General features: G+C 33.3%; 3 protein-coding genes across 7 annotated transcripts; 2 read left to right on the top strand and 1 right to left on the bottom strand.

Annotated features, from left to right (window-relative positions):
* Positions 1-928: 928 nt before the first annotated feature.
* LOC129786166 (translocon-associated protein subunit delta) lies at positions 929-1,692 on the top strand. The gene is made up of 2 exons (XM_055821015.1): positions 929-1,257; positions 1,325-1,692. Exons 1-2 carry the CDS (start codon positions 1,003-1,005, stop codon positions 1,580-1,582), a joined length of 513 nt encoding a protein of 170 aa, XP_055676990.1. The 5' UTR covers positions 929-1,002; the 3' UTR covers positions 1,583-1,692.
* Positions 1,693-3,785: 2,093 nt separating this feature from the next.
* Positions 3,786-8,013, top strand: LOC129786040 (protein ABHD18). The gene is made up of 6 exons (XM_055820830.1): positions 3,786-4,497; positions 4,834-4,918; positions 4,988-5,167; positions 6,384-6,496; positions 6,565-6,703; positions 6,768-8,013. Exons 1-6 carry the CDS (start codon positions 4,406-4,408, stop codon positions 7,806-7,808), a joined length of 1,650 nt encoding a protein of 549 aa, XP_055676805.1. The 5' UTR covers positions 3,786-4,405; the 3' UTR covers positions 7,809-8,013.
* On the bottom strand, positions 4,790-15,988 carry LOC129785994 (SWI/SNF-related matrix-associated actin-dependent regulator of chromatin subfamily E member 1). Of its 5 annotated transcripts, none has more exons than XM_055820739.1 (11): positions 15,821-15,988; positions 15,552-15,670; positions 14,439-14,483; positions 14,023-14,150; positions 13,753-13,959; positions 12,652-12,736; positions 12,092-12,465; positions 11,798-12,022; positions 10,105-10,485; positions 9,459-10,041; positions 4,790-5,173 (listed from the first exon to the last, which is right to left on the bottom strand). In XM_055820739.1, the coding sequence occupies exons 2-11, from the start codon at positions 15,649-15,651 to the stop codon at positions 5,133-5,135; spliced, it is 2,169 nt and encodes a 722-aa protein (XP_055676714.1). In that variant the 5' UTR covers positions 15,652-15,670; positions 15,821-15,988; the 3' UTR covers positions 4,790-5,132. The 5 variants fall into 5 exon arrangements, with proteins under 5 accessions (XP_055676714.1, XP_055676713.1, XP_055676716.1 ...); XM_055820738.1 differs by lacking the exons at positions 4,790-5,173; positions 12,652-12,736 and adding exons at positions 7,826-9,264; positions 13,539-13,623; XM_055820741.1 differs by lacking the exons at positions 4,790-5,173; positions 12,652-12,736 and adding exons at positions 7,826-9,264; positions 13,539-13,623 and having other exon boundaries at positions 15,591-15,670.
* Positions 15,989-16,338: the final 350 nt, after the last annotated feature.

Genomic DNA, 16,338 nt, shown 5'->3' with positions numbered 1-16,338 from the left:
TGTTTTGATCACACAGATAGAGAAAAATGGAAAAATTTCCGTGTTGAAATGTAACATGAATCATTTGCAATTTCAACCCCGTATTCTTCCGACACATTTATGCTTTTATGCAAAAATATTTTAATGACTTTGTAACCTTATTTATTATTCTGTGTCCCACTAAGTTAATTTATACCCCAAAATTAACTTTAAGTACACGCACAGATAGATTAAAAATTGAAATTCTCGTGGTTGAAGCAATTTTCCCATTTGCTTACAATTCCATGAATTTCAGACAAAAAAAAATATTTTTAAAAAATGTATATAACAATGATTTATGACAAATAAAAGGATTTAAGAAGAAAAATTGAGTTTTTTTCCATCGCAGATATTTTAATATTTTGTGGCATTGATTGAGAGGCTCCAAAACCAAATGGGGCGCTATGAAAATATAGCTCTGTTGAGAGAGTCTCGACATAGTACGAGGTTCTCGGCATAGCATGAGATTCTCGATTTTCGGCTTTACAGAACAACGAGTCAAGATATGTTTTTCTGTAAAAAGGAAAGATTATTCAAACAAATCCTTAAGAATGTAGAATTAGAATTAAATTCTGCTCATTCTTATTGTATAAAGAATCCTTAAAAATTTACTCAGGCGTTGAATCGATCCTGAATCCATATAAAAATTTATAAAAATAAACCCTTTCTTCCCTGATACTCTTGTGAAATTCAGAATTATATTCAGGAGCAGATCCTCAAACAACCTGAAAATTAATTATCCTTAGCTTTGTTCACAAATCCCTAAAACGTTCGAGAACTGAAAGGCCGTATTATAGAGGGCCTTTACATAATTTCCACAGAGTTTCTGCATATAAATCGTTAAAATAAATACCGAACTTTCCACCGAGCTCCTACGATAACCGGGCAGTTTGCTTCCATGGGACGCAGACGTGGAAATTGTTGTCTCTTTGGTTAACATTGTGAAGTTGTCGGACGTGGCCGGTTTCTATTTCTTTTGCAAAAATGCACTCAAAAATTCTTTCTTTCGTCCTTTTCACCTTATCCTTGGGCTATGTTTTGGGTGAAACATGCTCAAATGCTAAGGTCAAGGGAGCTACCTCTTATTCCACAACGGATGCCACAATTGTAAGCCAAATTGCATTTGTGACTGAATTCTCCTTGGAGTGCTCAAATCCTGGATCCGAGAAAATCTCCCTATTTGCTGAAGTCGATGGCAAAATTACTCCTGTTGCCATGATCGGGGATACCACCTACCAGGTAACTATTTCTGCATATTTAACATAGATTTTTTTTTAATATTAATTTTATTTTTTGAATGATTCAGGTGAGCTGGAATGAAGAGGTTAATAAGGCTAGAAGTGGTGACTACAGTGTGAAGCTGTACGATGAAGAAGGATACGGAGCAGTACGCAAGGCTCAGAGATCAGGTGAAGAGAACAAGGTCAAACCACTGGCAACCGTTGTTGTTCGGCATCCAGGAACATACACTGGACCATGGTTCAATTCCGAAATCCTCGCAGCTGGTCTCATTGCTGTTGTTGCCTACTTTGCTTTCTCAACGCGAAGCAAAATTCTTTCCTAAAGAGACGCAACATGAAATTTCACATAAAAATAAAAACAAATTCAAGTCATCAACCATGTCTCTTTGGCACTCAGACTGTTTCTGTGAAATACAAACTATTATTTAACAAATGAAGTGTGTTTATCTGATAAAATTCACGTATTGAAAATATTTACTAAGCAGCGGATTATTTTTAAACGTACCGGGAGCGTGTGCACTCACGGTATGCAATGCGATGCAGAATGAATTAGTCAGAGCCTCTCTTACTCTACTGAATTAACTCATTTTTAGGATTTAGAATTTAGACCGTCTAGACGACTTAATTCTTTCCTGCGTTGAGCTCTTCAAATCGGTCAATAGAAGATCTTATGTTATTCTATTCTTTTATTCAAAAAAATATGTAGCAGATACCGTCGAAAGGGGCTAATGGCTCAGAACAGACGGCCGTGGCTTTTGGTTGACGTCTTCGCGATGCAACTTTTTGGATGCGACTTTTTTGCGCAGACATTACCTCAAAGCAACTTTTTTGTGTGCAAAAAAGTGAGAAATACGGGAAAAAATGCATTGCAGTGCCCCCGGGGGGCTTCCCGTATGCTGTTAATGCATTTTCCAGGCGGAAATTTGCACAATTCTGTTTTTTACCACAACAATATTTCGATGCAACTTTTTTGACACTTGGATGCGACTTTTTCGGTGTAACTTTTTTGGATGTGACTTTTTTGATGCAACTTTTTTGGGTGTGACTTTTTTGATGCAACTATTTTTGACACTTGGATGCGACTTTTTCGATGTAACTTTTTTGGATGTGACTTTTTGGGTGTGACTTTTTTGATGCAACTTTTTTCACTTTTTTTTGAACAAAAAAAGTTTTCTCGAAAAAGTCACACCCAAAAAAGTTGCATCAAAAAAGTCACACCCAAAAAAGTTGCATCAAAAAAGTCACATCCAAAAAAGTTACATCGAAAAAGTCGCATCCAAGTGTCAAAAAAGTCGCATCGAAATATTGTTGTGGTAAAAAATAGAATTGTGCAAATTTCCGCCTGGAAAATGCATTAACAGCATACGGGAAGCCCCCCGGGGGCACTGCAATGCATTTTTTCCCGTATTTCTCACTTTTTTGCACACAAAAAAGTTGCTTTGAGGTTATGTCTGCGCAAAAAAGTCGCATCCAAAAAGTTGCATCGCGAAGACGTCAACCAAAAGCCACGGCCGTCTGTTCTGAGCCAATTTGTCTTATTTCGGAGTTGCATTCTACATGAATGTTGAGAAGCTTTAACCCTTTAACGTGAAACATTTTTTTTTTCAATTATTTATGAATGTAATTGTTTTCCCATGTTACAAATGCATCAAATTCACGCATAAGGGGTCAAAGAAGACGTTCTGAGTGAGAAAAGTCCTCTAAAAAAATTCATAGAATAAAAATCGCGATAAAAGAGCGCATGTTTCAATGTTTTTATGTTTCACGTTGGACGTTAAAGGGTTAAAAAGACGAATAGTGGTGATACTCTTGAATTCTAAGCCATTACAAACTTTCTCATATCCCTGATTTTACAGATCAAAATCTGAAATTTATGTTTCAGGGATAATTAAAACAACTTTCAGAAAAAAATCTAACTAAACGACCGACTCTAAAGGTCACAGCCAGTATATCCTCTATCAAGACCTGGACTTTAAACGAGAGTCTTATTTAAAGATTTCTGGACAGTTCAAAATCTCTTGAATCTGCCCTTAAGTTCTTTTCAACTGTGATTGTACCTCTGAATATCCTAAAATTTTGTTTTTGCTTCTACCTTATACTTTAAAAAAATCGGTCAAGCCGTTTAGCCAATATGGCCGTCTAAATTTTGACTACAAATCGCCAAAATCTCCAGTTTTTCTTATCCGATTTCGGTCAAACTGGTCTTAAATGAAAGCTTTTATAAAGATCTACAACTGTCTAAATTATTAATCTTACTGTAATCTTTAATTCTATATTTTCTTCCAAAAATAGATTAGCCCCGCTTGACGGTATAATCTTAATAATTTAATTATTAGGTATATTGCAAATAAACAAGGAATTTTAAAAGTTTATATGCATGATATACATATGTATTTAATTCTGCTCCGCTACTTTTAATTACTACATATCTTTAATTCTAAAATTGCGACCTACAGAATTTTTTGTTTTGTATTAGTTGGAGGTGTGTTCTGTACGTAAACACACTACTACGTTGCAGCTCGCGGTATAACTTTTCTCTTCATTCATTACGCAACAACGCATTATCACTTTTTAAAGCTCTTTAAAGTTCTTTGGAATTTTTTTTGTGATCTTCAGGGGGCTTTAGAGAGATAATTTAATCAGAGTGTGATGAATTTCTCGATCAATCCATACAATGTTGTGATAAAAACATATTTTTCGGCAAAAGAGTGTTTATGAGGAGCTTTGTCAGAACGTAAAAGAATATTGTAAACTACCTACTATTTTGATAAAGTTCTTATGATAAACAAAAGCAATGCGCAGGCGTTTTCTGTGCACTTCACCAATACACGGCGAAAGGTTCTGATAAAAACAGGCCAGCTCCATTGGGGGGAATTTAGTTGCAAAAGAAAAGTTGTGAAAGAAACAAGTTTCAGGGGGGCAATCTCATATTAAGAAAAATAAAACTATATATTAATCCAAAGGTGATAAATATTCTTGCAAAATCTCTTTGTTCATAATAGAGCATCGTATAGGCAAAAAGAACGAACATTCAAAGGATTTTGTGAAGTGTCAAGATAAAGCGAATCTGGGAAATTTTTCCTGCTAAGAAAAAAGTACAAAAAATCAGTGCAAAGAACTTTTAAAAAATTGTTAATCACTGAAAAATGCCACCTAGTCGCTTAGATGGACTCTACAGAAGCCTCTTGCTGACCAAATTCTTCTGCAAGGGCTGGGGAAAGCCAGAAAATCTCCAAAGGTAAGGTTATGTCACGTAATTCAAAAATTTCTTTTAAAATCTTTCAAATAAAAAATCCTGAAATTTTTTGAAAAAAGGATTCTTCCAATCTTAATGCGCAAATTACATCTTTTATCATGCATTGTAGTGCAATTTTTTACTCAAAATTCCTCTGCATTGAGCATTTCCGTATTATGCTAAGAGTGACGTCACTGATGGGGTGATATTATTTTGTCTGCTTCGTATTTCGTGGTGATGGCATTGAACAAGAATAATACACCTTACAAAATAACATTACAAACAAGGAGGAAAATACATTAATAATTTATATTTTAATTTTTGTTCCGCCATTTACAGATTATTTGAAGTAAGAAAAATTATTTCAAATCGTGAAAGTTGCAGCCAACTTGTGCCATCGAACTATCCAGTTGAGATAACAAAGGTATAATTTACAAATAAATAATATTTTCTTAAAGAATTAATTAAAATTTAATATAAAATATTTTTTTAGGAAGAAAAAACTTCAGAATGTCGCATTTTGGAGGGAAAATTCGTCTCTCCGTTCTCTCTCTATTTGCCCGGATTAGTCCCCGAGGAGTCACAGGAAGCACATTTCCAAGTCATTTTACCCCACAAATGGACTGATAGGTTCAAACCTATGTGTATTCATTTAGCAGGGACAGGAGATCACGTAAGACTATTAATTTTTAAAACAATGAAAAAAAAGAAATGCATCATTTATTAATTTTTAGAATTTTTTTTTGAAAAAAATAATAAAATTCTTTTATAATTTAATACTTTGAATTCTATTATATTACACCAGAGTGTTTTGGTTGAAAGCTTCCTTATTTAATACACTCAAAGAAAGTTAAGTAGAGTCGATAAATTTTTTTTACATGTGTAGAAAATACACGTAAAAAATTTATACCCAGCTGGACCATTTTATACCTCATAAAAGCTTTTTTTAAGAAATCGGTGTTTTGGAAGAACTTCTGTTTAAAAATATATATTCGTTTTCTTTTATAATAATCATTTAAAAAGTTAATTACCCTGAAAAATTATTTTTACGTTATGTGTAGAAAATACACGTAGAAAAATTTAACCCAACCGGACCATTATAAGTCAACAGAATATTTTTAATTTTCTGTTTTTTTTTTTAAATATAAAAAAAAGAAAAGATTTTATGATTAAAATATAAATATTTTTTTGCCTAGAGTGAAATAATTTATTAAGTTCCACTTAAAATATCACAAAATACTCTCGGATGTAACTAATCTTACACACTAAACAATAAAAATGTGTGATAAGTAGATTCGAAAGTATTATATGCGAGGACGTAAGTGTTTTGCATTATTATGATCCCACGAGCTTGCTAATAAAAAATAAACAGGTGATGAAAATTTTGCACATTGTTTGCCTGCCGGGTTAAGGTCAAACAAAAGTGGCGTGATCACGGCGTAAAGTAATGAATGAAAACTATTGGTGTATGGCGGGTGTCAATGGATTAAGAAGATTAGCCATATCTTCTTAAAAACTTTTTAGTTCTAAATACGATTTTTTTTTATAATTTTGAGCTTTTCTTATAAATTTTATAAGCTCTGGAGTCAAGATTATTAATAAAATTAGGATCATTCTATGCATTAATTTAATGAAAAGTTCTTCTTTACCCTGTATTTATATAAGGGTAGTATATCGGTAATAAGTGAGCATACAATTATAAATGACAAGCTGTATATAAAAAAGAATCTCTATTCTTTTATTATTATTTATTAAAATCCAATTTATTCTTCTATTGATTCTTATTCAATTTGATATTTATAAGAGTTAGAAAGTGATGCATTTTTCTTCTATTCAGCTCTTAAAAGAAATATTCAGATATTTATTTCAACCTCTCTTTTATATTATAGTATTACTGGAAAAGGCGAACTTTGGCTGCTAAACCCTTGCTGAAGGAAGGCAACATTGGCACAATAATTTTGGAAAATCCATTTTATGGTGTTCGAAAGCCCAAAGATCAAAAGTAAGCGAAAGAAAATAATAATTTTCCAACAATTAATAAAACTTTTAATAATTTTTTGTCTCATTTAGACGTTCCAGTTTGCACAATGTATCAGATATCTTTGTAATGGGTGGCTGTTTGGTGTTAGAATGTCTTGTATTGCTGCATTGGTGCGAAAGGAATGGATATGGTCCTCTAGGGATTACTGGCCTTTCAATGGGAGGACATGTAAGTTAACAAAAATCCACAAAAATTAGGAAGAAATCTTTCTAAAACTGATTTTTCTTGGCAGATGGCCTCTGCTGCAGCAACTAACTGGCACAAACCCCTAGTCCTTGTTCCTTGTCTATCCTGGTCAACAGCATCCGCAGTATTTACCCAAGGAGTCATGACACAGTCAGTTAATTGGGATATATTGGAAACGCAATACTTTGCAGATGGAAACTACCGGGAACGTTTAGCAAAAATGGTGACCATTGTTGATGACGCCTTCCTCGCGGGTCAGCGATTTGTGAAGCATTTCAATGAATCAATTAAGGAACTGCAGAAAGATATCAAGGATACACGAGAATTCCAAACAAAGAAAGATATCTTTGGAGTTGATCGCACAAATACCCTCAACTTGTCTCCGGCACTTCTCGAGAAGCTCTTATCGCGCGACAGAGGACGCCTGACGACACAGGAGGTGAATGAACTGAATGAGAAAATTAAAGAAGCCCAACAGAGGTATAGACTGAAGAGCAATCCAATGCCGGAGGATGCTAAAATCAACCGGATTCGTGAACTTCCAAAGACAAATGATCTTGCGGCAGCCCTGCAAATCCTCTCTATTGCCAATGGGCTAACAATCTACGAACCCCCCTCAACGGGTAGTGTGATCACATCAGCCCTCTACGGTGGCACGACGAAGCTAATGAGCTACATTATGCCAAGTAGTGGAGATTCAACGACACAAGAACTGAATGGAGAAAGTACTGAACTTGATACGTCCGGAAAGAAAGCCTGGTGGGAGAATGAAGCTCTCCAATTTATGCGCGGTGTCATGGATGAGTGTACGCATTTGAAGAACTTCTCCGTGCCCTACGATACATCCCTCATCATTGCTGTTTGCGCAAAGGATGATGCCTACGTTCCACGAGAGGATTGTACGTCTCTTGAGGAAATTTGGCCAGGAGCTGAAGTGCGATACCTTGATGCTGGACACGTGAGTGCTTATGTGCTTCATCAGAAATTGTTCAGATCCTGCATTATTGAGGCATTCGAGCGTGCAAAGAAACTCTATGCTCCATCCTTTGATTCATCAAATCGACTTTCTTCCTCGGAGGAATGCTAAGCACAGCATAACGCATATTTTCACGATTATAATTTTATTTCATCAAAGTTTTTTTTTGATACAGTAAGATTAATCATCTAATGAGTTCAGAGAGAGATGCTAATTTTTTTCTACCCACTACAAGTAGTAAAAGTAGTAAATTTATATTGATTGTGATAACATTTTAGGACAAATGTGATTAGAAATAAAGAGAAATGTTTCTAAATTGTATTTTATTTTGTTTTATTATTTATCTTCAATTTTGGTTCGTTTTTAGGGACCAAGAAATCCTTGAAATCGTTGGAATTTCAGAAGAAATTCTTGAAATTTCAAGGATTCTTTAGTCTCTGAATACGATCCTTTATTTCTATTTACTCGATTCTTTCATCCTAAAGAAAGCTTTACTTATTTTTTTTTCTTACTGAAAATTAAATTAAATTTTATTCGCTTATTTTTTTCGTCTTATCAAGATGAAAAACAAATATTTTATTCGATAATACACAGATTATTACTATATTTAACCAATAGTCTGTCCTCCATTGTGTGGACTCAGCGGATAATTTTAAGAATAGATCCTGAATTTTATTAGATCTGAATCAATCAATTTAATGACATATTTTTCCTAAACTTTGACACGTGAAAAATTCAAGGAATTCAAGAAAGTTTCTAACATTATTGGTTGTGAATTTAAGGAGATGTTAGGTGCTTCTAATGTAGGAATAGGTGTATGAATAAGAAGTTTTTAAAAGTTCTTAAAAAGCATTTAAGAATGTATTATTTCGGTCAATTTTTTTCTCATGAATTAAAGTCAAGCAATTTCAATAAAATTAAATCTTTTTACGCCTTTTCAAAATAGGAAGAAAAACGCTTAAAATGACAAAAAAAACTTCATAGAGTAAATAGTCTTGTTACTCTTGTTCTAATCATGAGAAATTTTCTTTTATAACATAAAGTAATTTTCATTTAAAAGTGTGGTTGTGATACTAAATTATTTTGTTGTTCCGAAAGGCTAATGAATTCCATTTAACTTACCAAAACAAAATGTTAATTAGACAAATATTTACGCACAATAATTATTCTATAAGCTTAGAATATAATTTTAGAGTTATGCATAGGGGAGACCAGGGCTTATAAAGTCTGATAAATAGTCTTTGAAAAGCTAAAAATATTTTTTTTGTCGGAAAGAATCTTATAAGGAATTTCCTGTCCTAGAACTTTTTTCTCAGACTTTTTTTCAATAGATATTTTGAGCTTTTCCTGAACCCTTGTTCGACTTTATTAGCCCTGGTATCCTCCCTCTGTTTCTAATCTTATTATACTTAAAATTCTTATATAAGTAGTTCCTTATTCCATTTTCTTTTATATTATTTCTAGATTAACGTGCAATTTGTAATTCAAAATTACATCAAAATATATCAAAACCTTTATTTATTCTAATCTTTCTTATCATGATTCTCATCCTGGTCACGTTTTGATTCTGCAAGAAAAGTTAGAATTATCACTAATGCCTACAATTCAGTAGAAAATCCCTTTCTTTCCTATCTCTGACAATAAAGATTTAAAATAAAAAATAATGATAAAATTTTAAATCCAATTTTGTAGAGAAAATAAAACTGAAACGCCCCAATTTAAGTTTTTCTTCCTGAAAATTCTTTTATTTGGAAGACTTACCTTCTTCTGCGGATTGATTAGCTGGAGCTGGCATTGATGGTGGCACAGCGGGGGCTTGAGAGTAGGGAGCATGGGGTGGGGGACCAGCATCCATTGGAGCCTGATGCCCCTGTGGCGGAGGGGCACCATGGTCGGGATAATGCATTGGAGGTGGACCACCAGGACGAGGACCCATGTAGTGAGACGGAGGAGGTGGCCCGTACTGATGAGATGGGTAGTAAGGATAACCGTATGGTTGCTGTGGATGTCCTCCACCGTATGGGGCGTAGTAGGAAGTGCGATGGGGACCTCCTGGAGGGGGAGGATAACCCCCATAAGTGGGATGAGACGGTAATCCCGGATGAGGAGGAATTCCAGCATGAGATAAGTGGCTGTGTGGGCCCATGTGATGAGGTGGAGGAGGTGGTGGATGATGGGTCGGTGGCTGGGACACCTGAGTAGGTGGAATTTGAGGTTCTTGCGCTTGCTGCGGCGGTGGTGGACCTGCAGCATTTGATGTTGGTGGATGTCCTGGGGGAATAGCATGAGGAGGTGCAGTTGATACAGCTGGTGGAGCCTGCGGGGGAGGATAATTTGGGTGGATCTAAAATAAAAATAAAACTTGTTAAATCTCCACTTAAATTTTAAAGAATTTTGTTGCACTCACCACTGGTGGTGGGCCAACAACTTCGGGTTTCTGCTCAACAACCGATGGCGGTGCAGCACTTGGTTGACTTGTTGGTGGATCAATTTCCATCTTCTCCTGTTCATTTACTTTAAACTGATTCTGCTGCGGTGGTGGCTCAAGTGGTGTATTCACCTGAGCTGCTGGTGGTGCCTGTGGCGGAGGAGCACTTTGCTGTGGTGGCGACGATGATTGTGGAGCCTGTGAGTCCTCATTTACAATCGGTGCACTTGTGGAAGGAGCCTTAATAGGTCCTGACACACTATTCGAAGCTCCCTGAACATTCTGTGGTGCATGATGGGCATCAACGGGTTTTGTTTCAGTGACTTCATTGCATTTAGTTGGTGCATCAGTTTCCATTGGCTAAATAAAATTTAAATTAAAATTTTCTTAAACCACAAATTACAAGAAAATTGAGCTTAAAAAAATCTCCACAATCAGTTTTAATTTTTTTTCAATAATAATTTTAAAAAAATTGTGAGGTGCATCGGAAGCAACACTTGGATAAAAACTTTTACCTGCATAAAATGTAGCACAGTCATCTGATAGCATTGCAATTGAGAAGCATGAGATAAAGCCATTAAACTACATCTATTGTGATCCTCACAAAGATGAAATTTTTTTTGCAAAAAAATTTTGTTTTTGTGTACAATTGCACGTGGTTTGGTGATGGAAATTATTTTGTACAGAGCATTTTTGATTAATGCGTCTATCTATGAATTCTATGTTTGTTAGTGTAGTACCATTTATAATACAAAAGAAATTTATGATTTAAAAAACAAAATCTTCAGTTTTTAAAACTCTAAAACCAAAAAGATAAATAAAACGTTTCAAAGACAGTGGCGTAGCCAGGTAGGGTGTTGTTGGGGTGTTCTGAACACTCTGCAAGTTTGAACCTTCATGAATGATCAAAATAAATTATTTCTATACTAAAACTTTCTTAAAGAAAAATAATTTAAAAAAATTCTATCGAAAAATAAGACTCAATAAATGTTAGTAAAGAAACTAACATTTAGAGAAAAAAAAATGTCAGATTTATAATAAAAACGTTAGAAGAGAAACGATAAACTCTTGCTCTTTTTCTTTTGAATCTATTAGCCAAAACGATAAACGTTAAAAGAGATACGTCAAAAGTTGACTAAACGTCAATTATTAGAGAAGAAACGTCAAATTGTATAAAAGAAACGTCAAACGTTAGAAAAGAAATCTCAAACGCTAGAAAAGAAACCGTAAACTCTTATTCTTTTTAATTTATTCGCCAAAAAACGTCATTAATGAATAAATGTCAAACGTTAGAAAATAATCAAATGTTAAAAAAGAAACCTCAAACGTTAGAGAAAACTCATCAAACGTTAGAAAAGTACGACAAAAACAGTAAAATTCATTTTGCGTTAGAATTTTACAAAAAAAAAAATGTTAAAAGCAGCCTAATCATAATTTTTTTTGGCAACATGACCTCTCAAAAAAAAAAGTAAAAAACCCCCTAAAATAGATTTCTGGCTACGCTCCTGTTCAAAGAAATGCTTTAAAAAATCGTGTATCGTACTTATGTTGTGATATTTCTGTACAATATATAAAACAAGTTGTAAAAATTGAAAAAAAAATGTGAAATCTAAAAAAGGATCAGTGTTACAGATAAAAGTACATTAAGGAGTCGTAAAGAAGGTTAACTCACCTCAGATTGCTGGGATGGCTGAGAATCTGACGGAGGTGAAGCTGTTGTGTTGCTTGCTGGTTGTGGAGCAACTACAGTTTCCGTTTCTTCAGCTTTTGGCTGCGGTGGACGAGCCGTGGAGGAATTTGGTTCCTCAAGTTGGCGCATCCTTTCACGTCGCATTGTCTCATATTGACGTTCAACCATTCGCTGGAAAGTCTCTTCATCCACAGCTGGTTTGCAGTGCTAAATAATACGATTAAATGTTTTTATTTCACCATCAAATTTTCAATTGATTTGTTGGGTAAAATGTACCTTCTTCAATTCCTCCTGAAATTGTTCACTTGACTCGACAAATTTGCGCTTTTTTGCCTCAAATTTCTCCTCAATTTGCTGCAATTCAGCTTCAAGTTTCATCTGATGCATTGTAAGTGATTGTACTTGACGCTTGAGAACCTGCATACGCTGTGTAGTGACGACAGAACGTACATCAGGAACCACAGCATCGGAGAAAATCTCATTTATCAAGCGATGATTGCGCAAGAAGCGAGCATAGGCAACATGTTTAAATGAATACCCATCATCTTGATCTTCTTCATCTTCAGCTGGTTGAATATCAATTCGACGTTCCTGCTGTTGGCTTTTGGAACTCGAACGTGGTGTCTCATGTGGATCAGCATCAGTGCCAGCTGATACAAAAAAACATTAATTAGAATACAAACAGTGTGTGAAATTCTATTCTACTTTTAAATTAAGCACACAAAGCAACAAGTTAGTGCGAAGCTATTGTAATTTTATTTTGTTAAATAAAATGAAGCTCAAAAGTATGAAAAGAAATGAAAATAAAGGATATTATCCACAACACATACACGTACCAGGCTTTGATTTACTTTTAGCAGATAAAAATGCCAAATATGCAGGTGAATTGTGATATATTTTCAAATTTTTCTCGTATTCAACCTGAAACAAAATATGGTGAGCAAACACACAAAATGTTAAATGAAGTATTCTTCTCTCTCAACTAGAACATTTACGAAAAATCTCTTCCTTTCCATTTTTTTTTAATGAAAAAAAGGTTCAAAGAGCATTTCTCCCAAAAAAAATCTTTCATTGAATTCATTTTTAACTCCAAATCAAAATAAAATTATTTACACTACCCCCAAAAAGTTTCCGGGCAATCAAAAATAGGGTATTTTTGAAGGCAAATTTCAAGTGGCTATATCTCCGGCTGTGGTCAACCGATTTTCAAAAATTTTTTACTTTTGGAAAGGTACATTTCTCACCTTTCCAAAACTGGCAAAATTTTTAAAATCGGTCAACCCGTTTTTTCTTGGCAGCCATTTTGGTAAAGCTAGGTAAAAGCGTTTTTTTTCACGATTTCACTAATTTTGACTTTGACCTCTTGCATCTCAGCCGTTAGTGCACCGATTTTGACAAATACAGTATCGTTGGAAAGGTAATTTAATTCCCTTTTCAAATCTGATAAATTTTCTGATGTACATGAACAGATTTTCCGTATAAGCTAGCTTTTGTATTATTTAAAAATGAAAAATAGTTACAAGTGAAATGTGATTATGTATAAATACAAAAGGTGTGTTGATAATAATTTTACTAGTTGTTGTAATTTATTTTTACCACACAGAACGAAAAATTAAAAAAATAAAATGAATGAGTTGCTTTTAATGTACAAAAAGAAAACCCCGTGTGAAAACACAAGCAGTTATTTATGATTTACTCTTAAATCATCTTCTTCAAGATGTACCTTTCAATTTATTCGAATGGTACCGATGCCATGTCAAATATTCAGGTGTTGAATGGTAATTTTTCAAACTCTCTAAATAAACGGCCTAAAAAATGTTTAAATAAAAAAAAATAAAATTGCTCTTTTGACGAAGATATAATTCCCTTTTCTTGAAAGAGATCTGAAATAAAATAAAATCTCATTGAAATTAAGGTAAAACGCAAAGATTTCTCACCTTTTCGGCTTCGTATTCATCAATAAATTCTTGCTTTTCCGCATCAGATGCATCACGCCACATTTGCCCAATTATTTTTCCAATTTCCCACAATTTAAGCTCAGGATTTGCCGCCTTGACGCTATCCCAGATCTTGCGAGAATACCGCATGTAGGGCATAATTGGCTTCTCTGGAGGTTTTGGGGGTTTCGGCGCACGAGGATCAACCTAAAAAAAATGTAAAATTGGAAAAAATATTCCACAAAAGAATGAGGAAATTCAAATTCTCACCGAAACTCCTCCTTTTCCAACTTTCTGGGGCGTAAAAGCTGGATTGCTGTGCGATGAATGCACAAATGGGCTTGCATTGTCCTTCCCACGATCATTGGAGGATGAACCACCCGAAGCTCGTAGACGTTCTTTGTAAAACAATGCAAAAGAGACATTTTTTTTAAATAAAATAAATCAAAAACTAAATAAATTAAAATTTATAACAAAAACACGATTTATGACAGAACATTATAAAAGGTATTACAATATAATAGAAAATACGAAAGCATTGAAAGCATCAAGTATTCGGTATTACAAAGATATCTTGAAGAAACAGATCTTTTCGATTACCATATTCATATCAAATTAAACTATTTAGCTATTTAATAAACATAAAGATATTTTGTCTTTTTTTTTTTTGAAAATATGAAATTTACCTTTAAGAATGTTGAAAGAAACCGGTGCGACAGGCGACATCATATCTAAAGAAATAAAACAAACAAAGGTAGCACTATTTCTACGCATTCATATTGAATAAGCTCATAGAAGTTAGCCTTTTTTCGAAATTATAATATTTTCTTCCAATTGATAAAATTTATTGGAATAGATGTGGAATATTATTTATTTTTATCCTAATAATTTTCATTTTAACAAAACATTTTTTAAATAATTCTTTTTTGAAAGAAATCAATTTGGTAACTTGTATCAGCACTTGCTGTATTAGGCGTTTGTTATATTGAGTTTTAACGTACAAATGCTGATGCAAGAGATGATTTAACATAAAAATTAGAAAAAAAATAAAAGATTCAAATAATTATAGGTGTTTTTTTAATTCCACATCTTGATTCCATTTTTTTTAAATGATTTGAAAAAGAAAGATTTTATATAAAATAAATGATTTTAATTTTTTTTTTAATATGTAGCAGCTTTAACAACAGTTAAATAGATAGAGTATTATTTGATAAAAGATGCCATTGAATATTCAAAAATTCATATTAAATTGATAAATGCGATACATTCATGCAAAATATTAAAAGAAATCATGCATTTTGGAATATTTCCAAAAAGCGCATTTTGAATAAATTGATTCTATTATAATAAATTTAGGTACTAAAGGTCAGCAGATAATTAAAAATAAAACAGTAGTCTCGGAATAAAGATAAAAAAAATAGAAAATCAGGAAATATATTTTAAAGATTTTCTTATTCCTTCTGAAAGAATATTAAAATTTATTATTTTAATTTTCCTAAAATAAAAATAATTAAAAAAAATGTTCTGTACTCCGAAACTACTGCTGTGTAACAAAATCCGAATTTCATTATTGAAGTTGATCCTAAAATTTTGTTAGGCTCTGTAAGCGACGAGCAGTAGAGCAACAACAAAATAATCATGGTTCGTATACGCTTCTGGGATTGACAGATTTCTTATTTTCTTTTGCAAATTTAGCTTATTTATTTGGAGGAAATCCAAATCAAAAGATTGATGAAATATTCTATAAAAGACATGCTAACAATAATAATAAATATAAAAGCGATTAAGGAAAATGTTACATGTTCTTGTTTTAAATGCATGATTTTCTATCGACTCACGAGAAGGTGCACCACTCGGCAAATTCATTGCGATTTGCTTGTAATTTTGTGGTAAAGCCATTGTTGTTGATTCTTTTTTCCTGAAATTAGAAAAAGTTCATTGATATTTTAAACATTTTTATTGGAAAAAAGGAAAATTTAGTCAAAATTGTTCCCTTGATGCGGAAAATCGATTGAGCTAGCCGGATGCATATTTCAATGCACAAAAACATGAAAACCACAATACTTACGTTGAAAATAATACTTCAATGATGTTCTATGGAGTCAATTGACTCAAATGAACTTAATTTAATTGCCCACTTTTCACTTTTTCCACCGCTTTTCAGTAAATTTTACTTTTGATGACGCGAAGATTTTCTTTTTGTGAAGTTTACCTAAACAATTAACCACAAAAATACAGGATTGTCATTTTTGACGTTGTTGTTTTTTGAATTTTTCCGTTAATACACGATAAATGTAAAATGTACAAAATATTTTTCTTTATCCTCCGAAAACCATGCGATATGCGTTTTTGGAAACGATTTTGGGAAAACTTAGAATTAAAAGCAATATTGAAGAGAAAACTGATTGAAGTAAAAATAAACAAAATGCTTAAAATCCTCTGCTCCCACACCATTAGTTTATGTTTTAAGTTAGTTCTTTAACCACAAAATGCATTAAATGATATAAATTTTGTTTTACTAAATTATTCTTGTCCAAAGACAGCTCCTGGATGAACAAATCACGCTGAAATTATTATAGAAAAGAA

The sequence above is a fragment of the Lutzomyia longipalpis genome, chromosome 1 (genome assembly GCF_024334085.1).
Source record: "Lutzomyia longipalpis isolate SR_M1_2022 chromosome 1, ASM2433408v1".
NCBI classification, from domain to species: domain Eukaryota; kingdom Metazoa; phylum Arthropoda; class Insecta; order Diptera; family Psychodidae; genus Lutzomyia; species Lutzomyia longipalpis.
Note: the sequence above shows the minus strand (reverse complement) of the source record. Positions and strands in the feature narration are given on the sequence as shown.

Bases quoted from the DNA above. Each gene is read 5' to 3' on its own strand.
- LOC129786166 (XM_055821015.1), top strand. From the start codon at position 1,003: ATGCACTCAAAAATTCTTTCTTTCGTCCTTTTCACCTTATCCTTGGGC. The intron at 1,258-1,324 runs GTAACTATTTCT...TGAATGATTCAG, and splicing joins TCGGGGATACCACCTACCAG to GTGAGCTGGAATGAAGAGGT.
- LOC129786040 (XM_055820830.1), top strand. From the start codon at position 4,406: ATGCCACCTAGTCGCTTAGATGGACTCTACAGAAGCCTCTTGCTGACC. The intron at 4,498-4,833 runs GTAAGGTTATGT...CGCCATTTACAG, and splicing joins AAGCCAGAAAATCTCCAAAG to ATTATTTGAAGTAAGAAAAA. The intron at 5,168-6,383 runs GTAAGACTATTA...TTTATATTATAG, and splicing joins TAGCAGGGACAGGAGATCAC to TATTACTGGAAAAGGCGAAC.
- LOC129785994 (XM_055820738.1), bottom strand. From the start codon at position 15,651: ATGGCTTTACCACAAAATTACAAGCAAATCGCAATGAATTTGCCGAGT. The intron at 14,484-15,551 runs GTAACATTTTCC...TTATTTCTTTAG, and splicing joins TGCATTTAAAACAAGAACAT to ATATGATGTCGCCTGTCGCA. The intron at 14,151-14,438 runs GTAAATTTCATA...TGTTTTACAAAG, and splicing joins TTCTTTCAACATTCTTAAAG to AACGTCTACGAGCTTCGGGT.